The sequence below is a fragment of the Centruroides sculpturatus genome, unplaced genomic scaffold (genome assembly GCF_000671375.1).
Source record: "Centruroides sculpturatus isolate CEXI.00-Female unplaced genomic scaffold, Cexi_2.0 scaffold328, whole genome shotgun sequence".
Taxonomy (NCBI): Eukaryota; Metazoa; Arthropoda; class Arachnida; order Scorpiones; family Buthidae; genus Centruroides; species Centruroides sculpturatus.
Window position 1 is genome coordinate 71,695 of NW_019384678.1, and position 25,080 is coordinate 96,774.

The window sequence follows — 25,080 nt, forward strand, 5'->3', positions numbered from 1 at the left end:
GGAAATCCAACTCCAGCTGTGTTCAAGGTCATCCAGATGTGTAAACAATGACTCATTGGTGTTAAATTTCACAGAAGGACGAGACAAAGGAAGTTAAACTTTGAAGCTTTTTCTTCAAAATTAACGCATTTCTTTTGTTTTTTTTCAGTTTTAAGTATTTTTTATGTTTAATTACATTTATATCAAAAATTGCTAGGAACTAAAGCGATTAAGGTAGATCTAGCTGTCCTTTACATCCATAAACGTTATATGTCAGTTAAACAAATGGAGTGAGCTTTGAGCGTTCCATGATTTTTGGAGACTGCCTATACACGGGCTTCCTAAACAAGCCTATATGTATGTTTGTCCAAGAAATTTTTGAATGAAATACAAACCGCACAACTTCAAAATCGCATAAAAATAATCCGCATAAAAAGAGACCTTACAGTATTTAAGTAAATTCAAAAAGAAGTAAATAAAGATTATTCAATAGCTCATTAAGTGAATAAAAAGAATTAATTTTATTTACAAAAAATAATTATTTTTTGTATTCAGGTACAGGTGCCATTACTAATGTTGGTTGTGGTAAAGGAAGATATTATAGTGTGAATGTGCCTCTTCATGATGGAATTACAGATTTTAAATTCTGCAATATTATCACAAGGTAAAATTAATTTAAATATTATATAACTGTACAAATTGATTTGCTGTTGTATTTCAATTTGATTTACGTGAAAATACAGATTATGTATCTCATGCATTGTGAAAGTTATTAGTTCTTTTATCAGACTTTGAAATTTTCAAATTATTTCTTTTTAGTCATATTAGAAATTTAATAATTAGAAATAATTAGAAATTAAGAATGTGTTTAATTTAATTTGTTTAATTTTCATATTAAACAAATTAAATTAAACACATTCTTACACATTGGTCAAATGGTTGCATGGTATTATTTACATCTTGGATAATTTAGATTTGAGTCTGATTTAACTTTTCACAAGTAATTTGAGTTTCAACCTTATTTTTTGTATCTCACACTCAGATTAATTCCATTGTAAATTGATCTTGCTTATATAATTAGTGGTAGGCATACACTGGAAACTGTAAACAAATTATAAAAATGAACACTTGAGTTGATGCTACTGAAAATAATAACTTTTAGTGTTGTTATTTTATCTCCTTAAACTATAGAAATGTTTTTTGTTTTATCAATCAAGCTTTTTCAGACAGAAGAACAAGGATTTAAATGGAACATATTTGAAAATAAAGAAAGTTTCAAAAGAGTACAAAAGATTGGATTATGATAGAAAAAATTTTTAACAATAAGAAATATTATTTGGAGGGGAGGGAAAAAATGTTTCCATATACAGTAAGACCCCACTTATGGTGCTTTGCTTAACGCTGATTCGATATAACACGGTCTGCTCAAAGCCTTAAAAAAAATAATAAAAGCTCAGAATTTACCCAATTTAAATTATCACAGCATTTTATTGATTCGTATATAATACGATTATTTACAAACACGAACCAATCAGAAAAAGGTGGCAAAAAGGTGTACTTTCTTTAAATCTATGTTTGTTTGGTGCAATTTTGGAAAAAATATAACATTGTGGATGTCATAGGAAATATTGACTTTGTTTGGCAAGAATTAACTGATAAATGCACAAACGAAGTGTGGAATTTGTTATGGCTGAAGGTATCCAAGAATTCTCGACGAGAAGAGCCTATCGCTGTATTGTTAGGTTGACCAAACTCAACCTAATCAATACAGCAAGACTAGTAGAAGTAGACGAGCAGGATATTGAGGAGTTACCATTGGTTTCTGATGAGTCTTACCAACGACGACCTTCGAGAACTGGCAGAACATGGAATTCACGTAGAACTGGAAAATAGAGATTCTGAAAATGAAGAACCCAAAAAATTTCTCTACAGATTTCTTTAGTAAAAATTTGGTAATTATAACCGGAATCATTGATCAAATTGTAGTGAATGATCCAGATTTTGAAAGGAGTGCGAAAGCAAGACGAGGCATTTTGGATGCGATCTTCTGCTACTGACATTTGTTTAAGGAAAGAAAAAAGCAACAAATGAAACCTCATGACTTTATTGCAAAAAAACAAGAATTTCAGAAAAGTCAGGAACTTTATCACAAAAAATGAACTTTATATTTTTGTGTGCATATGTTTATGTGTTATTTAACATATATTATTATGCAAATTAATATAAAAATAACTTAAAATTACAGTAAAATTTGTTTATTTTTGGTTGTATTTCCCTATTCCCTTTCCCTATTTATTCTACGTTAAAATGACCTTATTTAATGCTGTTTTGCTTAGCGCTTTGTCATCAAGGAACGCATCCCCTACGTTAAGCGGGGTCTTACTGTATTACTCATTTTACCAATATTGATGTTACAAAGCTTTAGTATTAAAATTTCTAAGAATTCTCTTGCAAAAATTAGAGTTATTTTTGGTGATAATAAGCAATAAGTTGGATACCATCCCAGTCTGAAAAACAGCCTTCTGTTATTAACAACTTAACTAATTCTATTGTAACCCTTATGTTCTCTAATTCTTTTCTGAAACATATGAATTGTAGCACTATTTAAAAGGTAGTACATGTGAACAGAGGATCAGCATCTCTTTCATACTTTGTCAAGACTGACACCACCATGTCTCAGTTGATGGAGCCACGATGGCAAGTTTAGTTGGGTTTAGAATAGGCCACGTGAGTGGCCGCATGAGTAAGCAATCGGGTTCTGGATGGAGACTGAGAGACAGCCCGACAGAAGTGAAGTACTCAGATACTAAAGGTAACTACTAAATAACCATTTAATTTAAACCAAAGGAGTACATGATACAATATACAATATGTATATATTGTGTTATATTGACTTAGCCTATCTATCTAGCAGTTGCAAGAGAGAGTTTACAATTGTTCGCGAGTTGGGAAATACCTGCGTTGATGGTGATTCTTCTTGATTTGAATTTTGTGAGGACTCAGATGTCTAAGTCTTGAGGTTGTCCTGATTTGGATCGTTTGGGACAGGTCTGGATCTGAAAAGTTCTTCTAAGCACAGTTGAGGGTAATGTGAAAATCCGATAGAGTATGATTAGCACTGACACAGGAAAATTTTGATGACTTTAATCCTAGAGGGACAGGCGATGACTGCTCCTACAGCCATTAATTATGACATTAAAATCGGTAATGCATGGCCGAGAGGTCAAGGGATCACAGGAAAGCATTGCTTCAGCCGTCGAGAAATTGTAAATCAAGATGTTCTCAGGTAGTAGATTACAACAATTATTGAATAGGTATGATGAAATCGACAACTGATTTTTGTTAACATTTGGATTTTCACATACAGTACTGGATTAATTATCTGGCAAACTTGGTATTGGTAGTAGTTAAGATTTCTGAATTTTCTAGTTTTCTGGACATAAGCTAAGTGTATAGTTAAGATATAAAATAAACAATGGAAAGTTAAGAACAAAATTGTTTTTAACAGATACAAATTAATATACTTTTAAAGTAGAATTTTTTTGATCATTATTAATTTTCTTAAAATATTGAATACCATCTATAATGCAATATTTAGGGTGTAAATTAAATAAGGAAAATGAAAAACGTTATGGAACTGGCATTGTGTGACATGTATGCCATGGAGACCAAAACAAAGCAGCTGCACAACGAACTAATGAATGCCAAATTCAAAATTATCCAATTTTATTATTCACCTTTCCTCACTTATTGCAAAATCTCAAATTCTCTTCCTATTCTTTTTCGTTCTTGGCATCTATTCATGTAAAATAACAAGACGTGCAAAAAAACTTCACTCAAATATTGCCATAAGCACTTTACCATCATTACCTACTCTACTTTGCAATGACAAACCCTCAACATCTTTACAAAAACCAGTAGTATATAAAATATAAGTTCTGGTATAAATACTACTTTTTACATTGGTACTGTGTTCATATTTTATAGAAAAGAATTAGAAAACATAAGGGTGATACAACAAACAACAAAATTAGTTAAACTATTAGTAATAGAAGATTGTTTTTCATACTGGACTGTATCCAACTTATTACTTATCATTACCAAGAGAACCCTAATTTTTTCAAGAGAATTCTTAGAAATTCTAATACAAAAGCTTTGTAACATCAATATTGATAAACTAAGTAACATATGGAAAAATTTCCCCCCTCCTCTCAGCTTAATACTTGTTTAAAATGTTTTTTACTATGATCCTAGCTTTTAGATCCCCTCAATATGGGTTCCTGTCCATGGTGAGGGACCTTCTAGAGATGGTTTAGAAATTCTACTTTACCATTTCTGGGATCTGAACGCCCACCCATGTATTTGCCGTGCGTGGTGACCTGCTGGAAAGGGTGATCCTGGTAGTTGAGGGGCAACATAACATCCCCAATACACTGCTTTGGCCCTGCTTCAGATAAGTGAGAGGCTCAAATCAGGCTCCATTTGAGTCAATCGGATGGTCGTTGAGTCATTCTTGACCTCGGCCTGGAGTCAACCGATTGATGCAGACCGGGCGGACATGACCCTGCTTGATAGTTTTGTCACATCAGTCAAGATGTGCTCTTCTCAACAGCATTCTGAAGGTATAGCTCCTGGGAAACCCTGGTGTGACAGTCTATGAAAGTACTCCATGTGACGGCATCCCCTTGTTGGGCCCCATAGTGGGTAGGGTCACTGGGAGCTGAATAGTAATTTTTTAATCGTGGATTCAAAAAATTCAAAACATCCTGGCACACCAACAAAACAAATAAAAAAATTTCCAGTACGCCAACATACTTAGTAGTGCACACAACTGGAGAAAAACCCTTGTCTAAAGCTTCCCTTTCCTGATTCAAAAACTATTTGAATCGACCATTGGGCATTTGAAAAAAATACAAAAATTGAGGTCGTGACCTACTGGTAGAAACAGCTTCTCCTCAACAACAATCAGCAAAACTTTTAGCAACAAAGACCCTGGAAGACATGGAAGTCATTGTCACACCACATGGAAGTTTAAACTCATCTTGCAGTGTAATATCAAAGATCATTGGTCTTTCAGATCAAGATGTCACTGCTTTCCGACGTATTTCCATTTGTTGAGATAAGAAGTTAATACCAACCAAACACCTAATTCTGACATTCAACAAGCTGACATTGCCATCTGCCATTACAGCAGGATACCTGCACTGTTCAGTTCGTCTGTACGTTCCAAATCTGCTGTGCTGCTTCAAATACCAGCTGTTTGGACATTCACAGGCATCCTGCCGAGGGACGAGTATATGTGCACAGTGTAGAACTGAAGGTTTTTTGGTTTTTTAACTCATTCCGCCCTGTGGGCACTAAGAGGGCCTCTTTTTGCAAGCCCATAATGGGTTCAGCCAGGCCCACAGCGGGGCTGCCGGGTGGCGAAGGATGAGGCCCGAACATATCCGAATGGACCACCTCCCCAAAAAATTCCTGGGGATTTTTTGACTTGTTTGGATTTGAACCCGGGCCCCCTAGAGCAGTAGACTGCCACCTTGACCGCTTGGCCATCCAGCCACTGGAACTGAAGGTCACAAGAGTACTGAATGTAAAAGTACTCCATGCTGTTTGAACTGCAAAGATGCCCACCCTGCCTACTCTCGGAAATGCCCTACATGGCAGAGAGAGAAAGAGATCCAACGAGTAAAAACAGTCAACAATTTATCTTACACAGAGACTCATCGCATGGTCACTTCAAGTACACCACATTTGCTGCTGTTTTGAAATCCACAAAGACACATGGAGTTCAAACAGATATTTCTGTTTCTCCAAAGGAATTTCTCACTCGCCATGCAAAATGTTTACTGATCCCATCAACACAAACTGAAGAAATAGAGAATACGAAGACCAAAATCTCTGTAATTAAATCAAAGGTAATAACCAGAAATGTGATTCTAAAAAAGCTAGTAAGAACCCACTTAACAAACAGAGTGAAAGCAGCCCTTTCTATCTAAAGTTCCAAAACAACCAAAAGTTCAGTCTATGAGTGAGTTTTCTGATGTCTCTGACAAAGAATCTAATATGGAAGTTACAAAACCAATGTCACCTCCAAAAGAAAAACCCCCTGTCAGATTAGAGGGATACTTTCACTAAGAATGCTGCCTCAAACACATAATGGATTATAAAATAATTCAATGGAACTGTCATGGTATCCACAACAACTTCTCTGACAGTAAACACTTCACATCATCTATCCCATCTCTCTGTGTGGCACTCCAGGAAACCCATCTAAAACCTGGAGAAAGAATTTCTTTAAAGGGATTTGATCTTTACTGCAAGGATGATGATAGCCACAACCATGCCAGTGGAGGTGTGGCTATACTGGTTTCAAATCGTATCCCGTTCTTACTGGTATAAATAACAACTGATTTGCAAGCTATGGCGACCAGAATTTCTATTGGAGTAACTGTCACAGTTTGTTCTATATACTTGCCACCAGATGTCAGAATCAATGAGGATGAATTAGATACCTTGGCTGAACAGCTGCCAACTCCATACCTTTTACTCAGTGATTTCAATGGTCACAATCCAATGTGGGGCAGTCCTGACATCAGTCGTCAAGACAGAGCCATTGAGAGACTTTTAAGCAATCACCGGCTGTATTTATTTAATACTGGAGAAGTGACATACTTTCATGCCCCTACAAGAACATTCACTGCCATTGATTTATCATTAGCAACTCCGAACCTGTTTTCAGCATTTACATGGGTGATTGGATCTAATCCACTCTCCCCAATATTTCTAAAATACCGAGGCAGAGAAAGCTGTGAAACAGCCTGTCCACCACACTGGAAACTGGAAACAGCCGATTGGCCCGCATTCTCCTCTATGGCCAACATCTCTGAGGAAATGGTCAATACTGCTGATATCAATGGTGCAGTTGAAGTTGTCACTTCCAGTATCACTACATTCCACTATACCTTTAAAATGCAGTCTACTATTTTTGGCTAGTTCTCTAACGTTTTCGGTCTAATTCATAGACCTTCTTCAGGATTGATGTAAAAAATTTTAAAAATTTGAACTTTCCCAACGGTAATTCGAACAACGCACGTTCTATAATCTTCAGATATTCGATCGCGCATGTCCATTAGCTCTTTATAATGCCGCCGCTCTCCATGCCGATGCTATTCTACTTGACTCTCGAAAATTTATATTTAGCCCCTTTTTTCTGTATTTATAAATGTACCATGCCTCTGCATACTTTAGATGTCGTATATTAGCAATCTTTTGTATAATATCCGCCTTGCTCCATTCGATTGTAATCTCTGCAGGATCCGCGATAGCATAATTGGCCAAAGCCGTGATCGGTTGTTTAGATCTTATATTTTTTTCGTGCTCCTTCAATCTTTCTCTTAATGATCTCTTTGTGGCTCCTATATAATATAACTCTTTCTTTAGCCTTTTATCATGCAACGGTATTCTGTACACACCTGGAACTAGCCTCCTGTCTATTGGTGTTTTGTCATTTCTTAGCATTTGGAATATTGTCGTGTTTCTCTTATATGCTATTTTCTTTTTGCTCTCTACTCCTATTTTTCTGTATATGCCACTTAACGGTGCTCTGTATTCCATTACGGTGAACTCCTTTTTTTCTTTCTTATCTTTAGTCTTATTGCATCCTTTTTCCGCTTCTTGTATTAAGGCTTTTACTTTACTTTGCTTAAGTCCTACATCTCTTGCTAATTTTGCAATGTAATCAAGTTCTTTACGTGTGTCATACATCCTGCTACAATGAGTGTATGCTCGTTTAATAAGTGCTCTAAACGCTGCTAGTTTGTAGTTTGTTGGGTCATGCGAGGACCATGGTATCAAATCCGGAACGTACGTCGGTTTTCTATACACTTTTGTAACAATTTGCTCTTTATCATCTATTTCGACCTCTATATCCAAGAAGTGTACTCTTTTTTGATCTTGCTGCTCTAGTTCTAATTCCAAGCCATACTTATTGTTGTTTATATCTCTAATAAATTGTCGTATGTCTGGTTTATCATTCCAAATAATCAATACGTCGTCGACGTACCTTGCATACATTATCATTTTATCTTCATACTTCTGCAGTACGCTATTTTCCAGAGATCTTATTACCATCTCGCACAGTAAGCCTGAAACCGGGCTACCCATTGGTACTCCTCTAAGTTGCGAGTATGCAGTACCGTCAAAAACGAAAATTGACGAGAATGTAGCTAAATGCGCCAGTTCTAGGATTTGTTTTCTTAACTTCGCTGCGTTGTCGATATTGCCCAGTAAAAAATCTCTTAAGTGACAAAAGCATGGTTCAAGCTTAATTGAAGGGTACATAGCCTTAAAATCGAGCACCGTCATGTATCTTATTTCGTTAACTTTCAGTTGTTTCAACTTCTGGAGCACTTCTAATGGTTGCTTTACGTTATAAATGTGGGGAGGCATGTTCGTATTAATAAATTCCTTAAGTTTCCTTTCTAATAATATCGTAGGAGCACAGCATTTATCTACTACTGGCCTCAAGCTTCTTTCAGATTTATGCGTTTTAGCAAATCCGAATAGCCTCGGCATGGCTGGGGATGAAGTTATTATTCTCGTCATACCTAGTTGCTTAGCTAAAGTTGTCGTAGAGAAACGTTTTATTCTTGCTTGTAACCTTTCCAAGGCCTTTGGGTGTGCTTTTTTGCATTCCGTGTCTCTTATGTACGTCGTTAAAAGCTCCTTATATGTGTCCCTCTTCATTAAGACCATATTTTTTGACTTGTCAGCTCTTGTAAGCACTATACCGTTATCGCACATCCATTGCTTACTTTCTCTTATATTTTTCCAGACTGCGTCTTGCGTCGATCTTGCAATTTCATTGTTTATTTTAAAAACTGTTCTCCATCTAAAAGCCTCTTTTTTAAGCTCGCTAAGCCCTTCTACCGCTTGCTCGACATCAGGGATAATTTTTTCATACGTAAGCTTAGGGCGAGGTACGTACTTGGGGCCAAATTTGCAAGCCTCCTTCACGCACGTTGGTGGTGCTACATTATCCCAACATACTATTGCCGATACTGTTTGCGGTCTTGTGTTTCTTTGTTGTTTTGCTCTTATCCATCCCATTTTCTTCTTATAATTCGAACTCAACCTTTCTGTGACTTGATCCGCTAAGTTTACTACTCTGCTATTAACGTTATCAAGTAATTCCGGATCTATTTCATACAGTTGATTTTCTACTTCTATTAGTTTTTCTATCAAATGACGGTGCTCGATTTTAAGGCCATGCTTTTGTCACTTAAGAGATTTTTTACTGGGCAATATCGACAACGCAGCGAAGTTAAGAAAACAAATCCTAGAATTGGCGCATTTAGCTACATTCTCGTCAATTTTCGTTTTTGACGGTACTGCATACTCGCAACTTAGAGGAGTACCAATGGGTAGCCCGGTTTCAGGCTTACTGTGCGAGATGGTAATAAGATCTCTGGAAAATAGCGTACTGCAGAAGTATGAAGATAAAATGATAATGTATGCAAGGTACGTCGACGACGTATTGATTATTTGGAATGATAAACCAGACATACGACAATTTATTAGAGATATAAACAACAATAAGTATGGCTTGGAATTAGAACTAGAGCAGCAAGATCAAAAAAGAGTACACTTCTTGGATATAGAGGTCGAAATAGATGATAAAGAGCAAATTGTTACAAAAGTGTATAGAAAACCGACGTACGTTCCGGATTTGATACCATGGTCCTCGCATGACCCAACAAACTACAAACTAGCAGCGTTTAGAGCACTTATTAAACGAGCATACACTCATTGTAGCAGGATGTATGACACACGTAAAGAACTTGATTACATTGCAAAATTAGCAAGAGATGTAGGACTTAAGCAAAGTAAAGTAAAAGCCTTAATACAAGAAGCGGAAAAAGGATGCAATAAGACTAAAGATAAGAAAGAAAAAAAGGAGTTCACCGTAATGGAATACAGAGCACCGTTAAGTGGCATATACAGAAAAATAGGAGTAGAGAGCAAAAAGAAAATAGCATATAAGAGAAACACGACAATATTCCAAATGCTAAGAAATGACAAAACACCAATAGACAGGAGGCTAGTTCCAGGTGTGTACAGAATACCGTTGCATGATAAAAGGCTAAAGAAAGAGTTATATTATATAGGAGCCACAAAGAGATCATTAAGAGAAAGATTGAAGGAGCACGAAAAAAATATAAGATCTAAACAACCGATCACGGCTTTGGCCAATTATGCTATCGCGGATCCTGCAGAGATTACAATCGAATGGAGCAAGGCGGATATTGTACAAAAGATCGATAATATACGACATCTAAAGTATGCAGAGGCATGGCACATTTATAAATACAGAAAAAAGGGGCTAAATATAAATTTTCGAGAGTCAAGTAGAATAGCATCGGCATGGAGAGCGGCGGCATTATAAAGAGCTAATGGACATGCGCGATCGAATATCTGAAGATTATAGAACGTGCGTTGTTCGAATTACCGTTGGGAAAGTTCAAATTTTTAAAATTTTTTACATCAATCCTGAAGAAGGTCTATGAATTAGACCGAAAACGTTAGAGAACTAGCCAAAAATAGTAGACTGCATTTTAAAGGTATAGTGGAATGTAGTAATTAATAATGCAGTTAGAGATTTAATAACTTCCAGTATCATTCAGGCAGCTGAAAAAACAATGGGAAAAACATCAACCAGATATCAAAAACATCCAAAACCATGGTGTAACCAGAATTACGAGGCAGCCTACAAACACCAAAAAAAAAAAGAATGGGGGATTTTCATAAGATACCCCACTGGTAACAGTTTGATTGCATTTCAAAAAGCAAAGGCAAATGCCAGAAAAATAAGGAGGCAAAGCCAATGGGATTCTTGGAGGAAGTATATTTCTAGTATAACATCTTCCATCAGCTCAAAAGCAGTCTGGGATAAAATCCATAAAATTAATGGGAAATATGCTTCTCAGTCTCTGTCTATGCTGGAAAATAATTGCACAATAACCAGTGATATATACTGATTTGTTAGACGAAACATTTTCCTCTCCATCCAGTGATATAATGTATACAAGGAATTTTCAGTCTTATAAAGCCCAAAGTAAAAATCAACATTTAAACTTTCAATCCCCATCTAATGAGGAATAGAACATGCCATTCACCAGAATAGAACTACATACAGTGATCTCTATCTCAGGGAATACTGCTGGTCACCAGATCTGCCACATTTGTACCACTTTCATGATTTGCAATAAGTTCTTTCTTCATCTTAATCATAGATATTACAACCTTCTTCTTAGACCAGTATTTCTCAGCGGGGGCGATATCGCCCCCATGTGGGCGTTTTTCCATGTTGAGGGGGCGATTTATAACAATTTATATTTTGGGGGTGAAAAACAATTTTATCGACAATATAGTAAAGCATTATATTAAGAATAATTAGATATTTTATTTGTTATATTGTACAATAATTAAACAAATAACATTATACTAGTCACTAGTCTATTCAATGTACTGTAGTACGAATTTGGTGTTAGCCTTGGCCCTCGACATTGGAATTATGAAGTGAAGGGGGCGATACTACGTAACGGATTTATTGAAGGGGCAATGATTCGTTACAGGTTGAGAAACACTGTCTTAGACTTTGTTGCTTCCACACACTTCTTGGATGCCATGCTTAATAATTAAAGTATATATTGGGTTGAATAGAAAGTTTTTTATGTTTTTAATAGCTGTTTTTGTTTAACATAGATGTGTGATTTAATTATAACAGTTGCAAAATTTAACACATTATTGCTAATGCGAAATTGTATTCTTTATTTAGAAGCTTATTTTATACTTCATATTTTGTTTGAATAAAATCAGTTGAAATATCTTAAGATAAAATGCGTATCATAAATATTATGCTTTATGAGTTTCAGAATGCCATAATGTCATACAACCATGAAAAGAAATTCATAATATGAATAGGAACGATGCTCCTAAACTTTGAACATGTCAAATGTGCTTTAAAAAGTTCTGTTTGGAAAATTTTGAACCTAAAGGATGCAAAATATATGGGGTGCCCAAAAGCTGTCGACAAAGAAAAATTGCAACAAGAAATTATTAAAAATAGATGAATAACACACAACTTATAACCAACCATACAAAAAATGAAGCAAAAAAAGAACTGAAAAACATGAGTGTATGTGAGACTGAGAGACGACTTATGCAGGCAACAAACATACTGCATTTAGACTTCATGTTCATTTTTTTGCTGTGTGTATGGTTCAAACTCCAAAGTGAATTTTTGTCAAATTTAGTGTTTGAACTCTGAAGCATTCAAAGTTAGTTATTTGAAGTAGGAGGGACCACTGTAGTAACAACTGAGAATTGGTGTACTGTAATATTAATATAAAGAGCACTGCTGGATTTTCTGGTTTGGTGAGTGTTTAGTGTTCTTATTTTATCCCAAAGTTTTTATTTTCATTAACATCAGCTCAAATGTTCATTTTTTTTTTTTTACTATTCATTTTGGTATTGCTTATAGTTGGGGAGAGTTTATTACTGGTCAAATAATCTAATGTAGTAATGTTGTATGTTATTACTGTTTATTACTGGTCAAATAATCTAATGTAGTAATGTTGTATGTTACAAAATCAATTAACCAACTCTAATAAACTAATTCTTTAATGTTTTTATTTAGTTTTTTGTTGATATTATTCATACCTCTTATTGTGTATCTCAGTTTACAGATCCAACTTCATTATTTTGTTCATTCAAATTCCATTTCAGAATGTTACTATTCAAATTATATTTGTATAGTTATTTTCAAATAACAGTTCAATATTTAATCGTCAGTATTCTGTTAAAGTTATAGCAACTCAAAACATAATGATTATTATTTGGAGTTTGGTGAAAATTTAATTAAACTGTTGCCATTCTGTATCCTATGACATGTGATCTCAAGCATAAGTTAATCTTGCAGTTTTATGTTGTTTAGTTAGGGGAGGTTCTCTTTTCAATTTCTTTCTTTTAAGTTGTCCTGATGATTTTATGATACTTTGATCTTTGAACTGTATAGAGTTGAACATTTAACTCTAATTGATATACAATTTTTGATGCTGATGTCACACTGTTGCTTGCAACCCTCAAAATTTGCCTCTTATCTCTTGCATTAAACTCAGAAGGTCTACCAACATTGTTTTTGAGTTGTATTTATCACCTTTTTTTTTAATATAGTTGTACAAAACAGTATGACTTCTTCCTATTTGGGTAGCTATGGCATGATACTTTTGTAACTGTGGCCATAAAATATCAATTTGTTTTTTGTTCTTTCTTTGCCAGTTTTACACCTTTTCATGTATTTGACAGATGATTTTTTTTACACAAATATATGAAAATTTGAAGTTATTTTTTCAGTCGTATTTAAAGCTATGTCAACATAAATAACCTGGTTTTCTACAGTTTGTTATATAAATGTCTACTAGAACATATCTTATTAATAGGATTTATTGTACTGGTGCTTGGTTTCTGCAATTGAGGAAAACTTATTCAGAGAAAAACAATTTTTATTTTTCACCTGTACACACTTTATTTGTGTTTTGGACATTCAGGTCCCACTTCAGCAGGCTTACAAAAATACGGTGCTAAAAACAAAATTTATAAAAATTTACAACAATACAATATATTAAGAGTACCCAACAATAATATATAGATTTTAGCACAATTTACAATTTCTCTTTTGTTAATTACTCCGATATGTAAATATATACACAGAAGAATTCCTATCATAATACCACAATACCTGTATAAAGTTAAAACATGCATTTATAAAATTATAATGTTTAAAAGGTTTAAAAGNAAAATTGATTAAAAAAAAAGTATATTCATATTTTGAAACAACAACTACTTTATTATTTCAACCTGCCTAAGTTGGAAGGTTTAGAGTCCTATGTAATTCTGGCTTTCACATTTTTTATTGCATGAGATAATTCATTTAAGCTTTGATCTACTCTGGTCAAGTTGTGTGATGATTCTCTTGTAATCTTGCAAACATTTAGTTATGAATTTAAGTTCTCTAATATAAAAGATGACAATCTACATCTTTCTATCATAGATTTGATCTGTTTGAAAGTTTTGTATGTTTAAGGCAAATAGTTTAAATATTGATGGTGGTTAAATTGCATTACTATTTAAGAATGGATATTAACCAGATCTAAATATAGTTGCTGTTACTTGTGATCTGCTCTGATAAAATGTATATATATTTAAAGTAGTAGAATATAAGTTATAGATTCCAAGTACTCTATAAATACCAAATTTTTTGGATTTTTTGACAATAAAAATAACTGATTTGATTGGGATTAATGATTGTTTTCTTCTATAATGTGATGGCAATAAATATTTACTTGTTTAATGCAACACAACTTAAGTTGCATTAAACAAGTATAGATATTTATATTAATGATTATTTCAATGTTTAGTTTTATCAATTTTTTACTATTTTGTATATATATTACTTTTATTTGTGTTGTTTTTGTATTTTTGTTATGTATGCATTTTGTTATTTAAATGAATGTAAACATACGAAATTCCAATTATGCCGCACTTCATATGAGTTCCTGAAACAATTTTTGCTAAATTATGAATAATGTTTTATATCATGTGCATTATTTGGTAAGAAATATATTGTTTAATATTTTAGTCTGTTTAAGTAACATATATATACTGTAATTATTTCAACAAAATAATTTGTTTTCTTGTATTCTATATCTGATTCAACAATGATTTTATTTCCAGACTTATTACACCAGGGACAGAGTTCTTTTTTAATATTCTTTTACATTATTAGCTTTTATTTTACCTACATGCATTTCAGGCATATGCCTGTCTTCAGTTGGAGTTACAAGTATAAAATTTCAATTGTTGAAAAGTAAACCTTAATTCTAAGCTCCTTATTTTTTAATAATCTTAACCATTACTGAACATCAATATAGCATTACAACTCATAATTGCAAATAATGGAAAACTGATAATGTAAAAGAATATTCAAAAGAATCCTGTCCCTGGTGTAAAAAGTCTGGAAATAAAAATCACTATTGAATCAAGTATAGTGAATTAATACATGAAAAACTTAACCAGATAAGGAGCAATACAAGGAATAGGAAAAATAATTTGTTTTCATTTCTTTTAAATTCTGTCTATTAAACACAACTTTTTTACATTTATTGTGCATTTTGAGTAGGCTCATATAGGGATAACTGTATAATGAGAGATGGACTTAATGAGATCAATAAGAGATGAACATATCCAGTTCAAACCATTCATGAAAATTTCTGAAAATACAACCTGTACTTCAATCTGACTTCTTTAGAATAATAGTCTGACATCTCTAATTCTGACAATTATGATGACCAGATGGACAGTAGTTCAAATGATTTTGTTATATTGGAAAATATCTTTATCTAATTCTGTTTTATATATAAAGAAGAAAGTTGTGTCTATCTGTTTTTTATGTATTTGAAGACATTATAAGCAAATACACTTACACAAATACCAAACTTTCTAAAAATTATCTTCTCAGTCAGAAAAAGTCAATGACTACTTTTTATTTGAAAAAATAGGGTAACCTATGTATCTAACTACAGTAGACCCCCCTATAACGCTTAGATACGTTCCACGCTAACCGAAAATTACGTTGTAGGAATGATTAAATACATGAGCCAATCGCAGCCTGATAGGTGGGAACTTTACGGACTAAGGCTGTTCGAAAGGTTTTCTTCTATAAAATTAACCGATTCTAGACTAATTTGACTCAACATTTCCAAAACACGTATANAACATATCTTATTAATAGGATTTATTGTACTGGTGCTTGGTTTCTGCAATTGAGGAAAACTTATTCAGAGAAAAACAATTTTTATTTTTCACCTGTACACACTTTATTTGTGTTTTGGACATTCAGGTCCCACTTCAGCAGGCTTACAAAAATACGGTGCTAAAAACAAAATTTATAAAAATTTACAACAATACAATATATTAAGAGTACCCAACAATAATATATAGATTTTAGCACAATTTACAATTTCTCTTTTGTTAATTACTCCGATATGTAAATATATACACAGAAGAATTCCTATCATAATACCACAATACCTGTATAAAGTTAAAACATGCATTTATAAAAATTATAATGTTTAAAAGGTTTAAAAGTATTTTTTACTCACATAACTGTGCCTGCAACAGCAAACGTTGATGTTAATGGACACGGAATTAGAAAAATTGAAAAAACAACAATTAATAACAGATGAAAACATTAAAAAAGTCAAAACAGAAGATAACAGAACACCAAAATTTAATATCAGAGTGAAAACACATAAGGAACCAATTAAGTATAGACCCTTAATAGATGTTAAAAACTACATTTATTATAATTAAAAAAATTTTTAAAATAAGTTAAATTCATTAGAAATATCAAAATATAGCCTTAAAAATGTAGAAAAATTGTTAAACAGATTAAAAAATGATAAAATAATTATTAATAACAACAAGAAATTATTGTCATTAGATATAAAAAATATGTATCCTAGTAGATATCAAAAATTTGTTATTAAGAATAAATGTCCCACATTGGATAATTAAATTATGCTTATTGGTAATAGAAAATAATTATTTCTAGTTCGATGAAAAATATAACACCCAAACTGATGGAATATCAATGGGAACATGCATAGGTCAAAGATTGGTAGAACTATTTATAATACAGATTGATGAAAAGATTAGAAATATACATGGAATCAAATTTTACAATAGGTATGTGGATGACTGTATTATTATATTTGACAGTAAAAAAAAATGAATGAGGAGTTAATACTAGAACAAGCAAACTAAATTAAAGCAAATATCCAGTTTCAACTAGAAACAGAAAAACAAAATAGTATTAATTATTTGGACAAAACAATACAAAAAAAGAAGATAAATTAATATATAAAAAAAATGCTATATCTAAGGTCCTCAATTATAAGTCAAATGTACCTAAAACTATAAAATTTAACATATTTAAAATGTATATAAGTAAAATAAAAAATAGGAGAAGTGAATTAGAAAATAAAAAAACGGAAATAGAGCAAATAGTAAAAATGTTCATATTAAACGATTACCCAAAGACACTGCTAAATAAATGGATACAGAAGATAGCTATTGATATACAGGGAAAAAACAATTTGATAAAGAAAAAAGGTTTGTAAAATTAATGTACAGTCGACCCCCCTATAAGATAGAGATACGTTCCATTCTCTAGGAATCCGCTTTCTTACGAATCCTAATCTAATGTAGTAATGTTGTATGTTACAAAATCAATTAACCAACTCTAATAAACTAATTCTTTAATGTTTTTATTTAGTTTTTTGTTGATATTATTCATACCTCTTATTGTGTATCTCAGTTTACAGATCCAACTTCATTATTTTGTTCATTCAAATTCCATTTCAGAATGTTACTATTCAAATTATATTTGTATAGTTATTTTCAAATAACAGTTCAATATTTAATCGTCAGTATTCTGTTAAAGTTATAGCAACTCAAAACATAATGATTATTATTTGGAGTTTGGTGAAAATTTAATTAAACTGTTGCCATTCTGTATCCTATGACATGTGATCTCAAGCATAAGTTAATCTTGCAGTTTTATGTTGTTTAGTTAGGGGAGGTTCTCTTTTCAATTTCTTTCTTTTAAGTTGTCCTGATGATTTTATGATACTTTGATCTTTGAACTGTATAGAGTNAGAAATAACAGAAGAAAAAGAGGTAATATATTCATTTGATTGCAGTTGTGGACAAAGAAGAACGCATATAGGAGAGACAAAAAGAAAGAAAATTAAAAATACATACAGTAGACCTCCTATAACACTGTTGATAATTTCGTTTTATATGAATTCCATGTTGTATGAGTCACTTAGATTTTACAAATATGTGAGCCGTTCACAACCTGGCACATATATTTGTAAAATCTAAGTGACTTGTACAACATGGAATTCATATAAAACGGAATTATCAACAGTGTTATAGGGGGGTCGACTGTATAAAGGAACATATTAGAGCCATAAAAGGAAATTATGCAAATTTGGCAGTAGCAGAACATTGTAATAAAGAAGGATGTGAAATAGCTTTAGATACAATTAATTAAAATAAAGAAAAAGGAAAGAAATAATTTTAAAAGACAGTTATACGAATATATTTACATAAAAAGACAAAACAATAGAATAAATAATAACTTGGGTAGAGAAATCCACCAATCATGGAACAGTATTATCGATAACAGGAGAAATAGACTGGAATGTTTATAAAGGGAGTAAGCTAAGTAAAAATGTTATTCAACTGTTGCAGGCACAGTTATGTGAGTAAAAAATACTTTTAAACCTTTTAAACATTATAATTTTATAAATGCATGTTTTAACTTTATACAGGTATTGTGGTATTATGATAGGAATTCTTCTGTGTATATATTTACATATCGGAGTAATTAACAAAAGAGAAATTGTAAATTGTGCTAAAATCTATATATTATTGTCAGGTACTCTTAATATATTGTATTGTTGTAAATTTTTATAAATTTTGTTTTTAGCACCGTATTTTTGTAAACCTGCTGAAGTGGGACCTGAATGTCCAAAACACAAATAAAGTGTGTACAGGTGAAAAATAAAAATTGTTTTTCTCTGAATAAGTTTTTCTCAATTGCAGAAACCGAGCACCAGTACAATAATAGTAATAAGATCCTAGTAATAAGATGATAATAGTACAATCCTAGTAATAATATATGTCCTAGTAGACATTTATATAACAAACTGTAGAAAATAAGGACATAAAGGCTTATGAATTAATACCTGGTTTTCTACTTTTTGGAAGAACTATTCCAACACTATTCTTTCATTATTGTAAAAATCTATTAATTTACTTTTTATAGCATATGAACTAATAATTTTAATTAAGTTATTTGTTTAGGTGGAATTTTTGCTTGTCTTTAAAGTTTTATCCACCACTGTGTGTGTGTCTAAGAATTTACTTATAGCATTTTTTGATCCAATTTGACCATTTGCATAGTCTATATGACAAAAAGCAATTCAATAAAGCTATCATAAGTGAGAATTATTACATCCCTGAGTTAGACAAGAAAGCATGTCAAATCAAGGAATGCATGGAATGTCAAAAGAAGAGGAAGAGATTAATGCAACAACCTGTGGATAGCTTTGCTGAGTTACAGACAAATGAATTTGGACCATTTCAATTTGTTGGAATTGACTACTTTGATCCATAAATCTAGCCAACCAGAAGAGAAAATGTTATGCTTTAATGACACGTGGGGTTTTGAAAGCTGTTGGTATTGAAGGTAAAATAAAAAATAACAGTTTTTTGAACTCATCAACAGATTGTGATAAATAAATTAATCATTAGAAGAAAGTAATTTTCTAGACAAATAAAAAGCTTAAGCATTAATTTAGCTTTTTGTTATTATTTTTTATAGCTACAGCTGTTAAATGAGTTTTTAAAAACGCTTATTAAACTTTTTAAAATTATAGAAGAAATATTCAAATTATTCAGCAACATTTTGTGTAATACACTTTTTTCATTTTATTGGAACTAGTAAATCTTTACTCATGGTTATTACAGCTTTTGCATAGTGGGTTTGCTACTTGATAAGGAATAATATCTGATATATCTGGCTAGATTACTTTTATAAAAATTTTTGAAGATGTGATCTGTGCTTGAATCTCTCTCTCAGAATGACAAGGCCATCACTTAGTTTACCATTGTCTTCTGATTATTTTGCATAGTAAGTTAAAAACAGGTCAGTGCACAATGGAAATCAATGAATCTATTTGACTCTTTGATAATTAGTGTTTGAATATGTTTAATAATTTTGATATACAAAATGTCTTAATTATTTGTAAAATCATCTAATTATAATTTTGAAATATTTTCTGTTAATGTGAATAAAATTACTTTCTAAAAGTTTACTATAAATCTTATTCCAAAATGCCTGTCTATATTCAAAAAACTGTAGATTTGAATCTGAATATATTATAATAATGAGATTTTTTTTATTACATAAGTTTGCATAAATCTTAATATTAACATTCTATCTAGAATGGTTAATTGTATCTCATATTTTGCAAGTTATTTTTATTGTATTATAGAAATTTGTGTGCTTCTACATTTTACCTTGATGCTTTCTTTAATAAATTAAAATATCAATGTTTCAATAAAAAATTTGAGGGTATTTATATTTATTATGAAATTTATCAAACTTTCAGTGTAATTGATGATGAAAAATTTTCCATTCAAATTATAATTCAATAATTGACTTATTATATTTAAACTATTAAATTTTTTAAAATTTAATAATAAATTGTTGTATGATTTATTGTTAATTTTTTAAAATGTTACTTATGTTACTTTAAATTATAATATCGGCTATAATTGGCAGAATTTTGAATAAAGTTTATGAGAAATTTCGGCCAGATGTGATCGTGTGTCAGTGTGGCGTCGATACTCTGAGCAATGATCCCATGGAATCATTTAATTTGACAAATTTAGGAATTGGAAATTGCCTGAAATTATTATTATCTTGGAAATTACCATTATTAGTATTAGGTGGTGGTAAGTCAAGTCTATATTTACCATTCTTAAATTACATTTATTTTGAGAAAATTTATAAATAAAATTGCATTTATATAAAGAAACTTATGATTTATTTTTATAATTCATCAACCATCATTATTATTTCAATTATAATCAAATTGGTTAAAATATCTGTTTTTTTGATTAAATTCTCTTCAGTATGTTATTTATATCAGGATTAATAGATTACAATCAGACTACAATTAGACTACAACTGATAGTGAGAGACTGGATTTAATGTATCCATATCTGACTAACCAGAAAAATGTCCTGATGATCCAGTCCATTCAGAGACTTAGGTTTTCAGAATGGCAGATGGTTCAGATGCCTAAAGCAGTACAGACATTTGTCTGACTGTCAGTTATTATGCTTGATAATACCTCAATGACCATGGTCAATTTATTTCACGAAAATGCCATATTAATCAAAATCAAGCTAATCCAATAATATAATGAATCTCAAAATTCAAAAATTTACTTATTGTCAAACTCAGTAAAAAATCAGCAATCAGTGGCAGCATAAATTATTTAATTTCATAATGCAGAGTTAATAAACACAATTACACACCTATAAACAGCAGAAAACAAACATTTTCCTCTGCTTTAAATGGACATTATCAGATTATTCAATTCAAATATTTATTAACATAAAAGGCAGTAGCCTGTTACAAGAGGGTGTTTTTACAATTTCTTAGCTTTACATAAATCAACTTTTCGATGAATTTTAGATTAAATGTCTATCTAATTTAATGATTGAATAAGGCTAATTAACAATATACTTATTACGCAAAAATATTGTTTTTAACATATTATATAAATTGTAAATGTCATTGATATTCATTTTGTCCAATTTACTGTACATAATAATTTCCATCTCTTGATTATATTCATAATTCTCACTAGTATTTACATCTTGTTTGTTCTTCTTGTTACATCCATAAATTAAATTTAAATTTTGACAACTTTTTACAATATTTAGTGCATCCAGATTGATCATAATCTATATATTTATTTTCAATATTCAGTCCTTTTTGATTAAGTCGTAATTGAATGAAAAATTTTTTTACATTAAATAGGAGATTTAGAAGCATGTAATTATTGATAAATGGATAATTAAAAATAACATTATACTGTAAATTATTTCTTTTTTGTATATCTTCATTATCCTGGATTATTGAGTATTCCATAGCTTTATATAACAGTTGATTAATTCGTTAGTCATTATTAATAAGGTAATCAAACACCAGTTCTATAGAAAAGCCATATACATTGAATATCCCTGATAATTGTGTAATCCAGTTTCGTTTCATGTTGGTATTTTTAGATTATTGTACAATAAATACATTAGTTTAGTTGACAAATCTTCTGCATTAATAGTTTTTTTTAGCCAATTGACATATCTTTTAACCAAAATAGTATTCAATTTAAATTTATTAAGTTCTAGCCACAGAGCACTTCCTGGAGTATTATATTCTAACTGGAAGATTTTGCGAATAAATATATTCTGAATTTTTTCTGTCATAAAAATTATTTAGGCTCCATATAGGGGCGGCATAGCATAATGCATTTATTATTATTGTATTGAAAAGCTGAAAATGAGTTTTAATGTTTCTAATTTTTGCCTTACAGCATATCATAATCAAATTGCTTATTAGATTTCTGGATTTAGTTATACTGTAGTATATTTATACTGTTTGCAGAAGGATAAGTTAAATGTAAAAATTATTCCCAAGAATTTTTTTTCATTGACTATTTTAATTTTTTCATTCTTAATGTTAAAGAGATTATTTCCATTTCTGAAAATCATAATTTCTGATTTGACAGGATTTACTTTTACTTTTAAATTGTCTAGATATTCAGTTATCTGTATGATTTTCCTTTTTAAAGCCATTGTAGTAGGAGCTAGTATTATTATGTCATCTGCATATGAAATTGAGTGAATACATAAATTATCTATATATATTCTATCATCTTCCCTTAAAAATCACTGGTTTAAGTCAAATAAATAGAAATTAAACAGAATTGGAGATAAGGGATCACCTTGTAATAGTCCTCTACTAGTTGTAAACGAATTCCAGCATATGTTTGTTTGCTTAATAATCACATTGTAGTTACCGTATAATTGACCAATTATATTAATTAAGCAATAGCTTGCATTATGTTTGTTTAATTTGTTTTGTAGCAACTTTATACTAACAGAATCATAAGCTTTCGATAAGTCCAAGAATGTTGCAAAAACCTTCTGTCCCTTCTTTAATAACTGTATTTGAATTGTTGTCAGTAAAACAAACAGGGATTTTTGAGTATCACCATTTTCTATATATGTATATTGTGTAGGATTTTTGTAATTATTTACCTCTATCCATTGTTTAAATTTCTCTGCCAGAATTGCTGTAAATAATTTTCTAAAACTGGATAATAAGACAATTGGTCTGTAATTTGCTGGGTCAAATTTATTTCTTTGTTTATAAATCATAGTAAGAATTTCATCCTTCCAAATAGGTGGGATTGTACCACTGGAATAAATGTTGTTAAATATTCTAGATAAATATTGAATCAATTTAGAAGGCACTAATTTAATAAAAGAATTTGGTATATTATCTGGCCCTGGAGCTGATTTAATCTTCAATGACTTAATTCGTTTTTGCATCTCTTCTACACTTATTATTTTGTCCTGATTGATTTGGTAAACTATTTTGTCTTGCTTGTAAATATTTCTTTGGTTGTATAAATATTCCTGTGAGAATTCTTGGAAATATTTTATCCATTCAATATATGCGATTCTTTTTTGATTTGAGAAATCCGTTTTAGGTTTACGAAAGTTGTTAATTATCTTCCAAAAGGTTCTCGTGTCTCTTGACTCAATTAGCTTTTTATTGATATTATTCATATATAATTTCTTTTTAGCTCTGATTAAATTTATATATATTTTTTTACTCTTCACATAGTTTGATAGAGCTTCAGATGTGTTGGACTCTGAATATTTTTAACTTTTTTTGTTTTATAATTTTGTGGTGGTAGCAAGAGTTGTCAAACCAATTATTTTTGTATTTTGATTTGGAGATATGATTATAATGCTTCAATTGTGACATTCTATTATTTTGGATATTAATTTCTGGTAGTTATCAATCGGTTTGTTTTTCTTCTCCCAATTTATCAATTTGGCTGTTATAGAGTCAACTCTATTTAACCATAGTGTTTTATCAATTTTAAAGTCACATTTTTTCCTGACATTTGATATGTCATCTTTTTTTTTTATATCTACCTGTATCCAACTTAGTAAACAGCATGAGTCTTACAGGAAAATGATCTGAGGTATCTTCAAGTACTGTTAAGGTCTGACAATGTTCAATTAAAGTTTGGGAACATATAATAAAATCTACAATTGATTTTCTATTTTGAGATATGTATGTGTATTCTGCTGGAATATCGCCATCCATTCTGCCATTGAGAATAACAAATTGGTTTTCCTGAATAAATTCTAATACAATTTTTCCTTCACTGTTTAAAATTTTATCCTTGGACTGTCTGTTGTTGCTAATATTTTCATAATTTAAATATATCTTTGTGTCCTACATCTCACCTATTCTTGAATTAGTCTCTTCCGAATAACCATAAGTGTATTAAAAAGGCTCATCTGTCAATCTGATGCTGGATTTCATTATATATTGGTTTCTTCTTAATCACTGGAGGGAGGTATATCACAATTACTCCTAGATAAGCTTCATTTCAAGCTGTTTTGAGTTGCTTATTAATTCTTATTATCACTAGTATATAGTATGTTGTTATATTATGATATATAATTTCTCCAAAATTTCTTTTTATAATAAGAAGTATGCCTCCCGAAGGATGCCCAAATTTGCTTGTTCGATGAGCATTACTGGACACTAAAATGTTATCTTGTTCTAGATAGTTTTTATCTGGAAACTGTAGGTTTTCTATCCAAGTCTCTGTTAAACCCATAATTGTATTAGAGTAAATAAACTTTTTTGTTAGTGTTTGAAATTTTCCATTGAGGCCTTGACAGTTCCAAAAACTAATCACAAGGTTATTTAGTTTTATATCAGACTTAATTTTATTAGTTTGACAATAGCTGTATTTATTTAAGTAGAATTTCTTTTCAGTTTTATTATCATTATTCTTATTATTTGGACAATTATCATGGATGCCAGACAATTCGTTTGTTGTTACTACTACTTTTTTGCAAATATTTGGTAGTTTGCCCCAAAAAAAGAATTAATTATTATGATTTCACTATTGTTAATGTCAATTGTGTATATCACATTATCTTTTATAAAATAGTCATCAATAATTACCACTCTGGTGTTAATAGAAAATTCTGATTTAATTTTATTGATTAGTAGTTTTCTTCTAATTTTAGATCTAGTACAAAGATTGTTTTTATGATAGTTTTTTCCAACTCTTTTTTATA

General features: G+C 31.1%; 1 protein-coding gene across 2 annotated transcripts in view; it reads left to right on the plus strand.

Annotated features, from left to right (window-relative positions):
- LOC111626894 (histone deacetylase 8-like) overlaps positions 1-25,080 on the plus strand; it is a 74,583-nt gene that overhangs the window by 28,021 nt on the left and 21,482 nt on the right. For both annotated transcript variants that reach the window (XM_023370414.1, XM_023370416.1), the window contains exons 6-7: positions 535-643; positions 20,456-20,628. In XM_023370414.1, the coding sequence (XP_023226182.1) occupies positions 535-643; positions 20,456-20,628 (282 nt within the window). The remainder of the gene's footprint in view (positions 1-534; positions 644-20,455; positions 20,629-25,080) is intronic.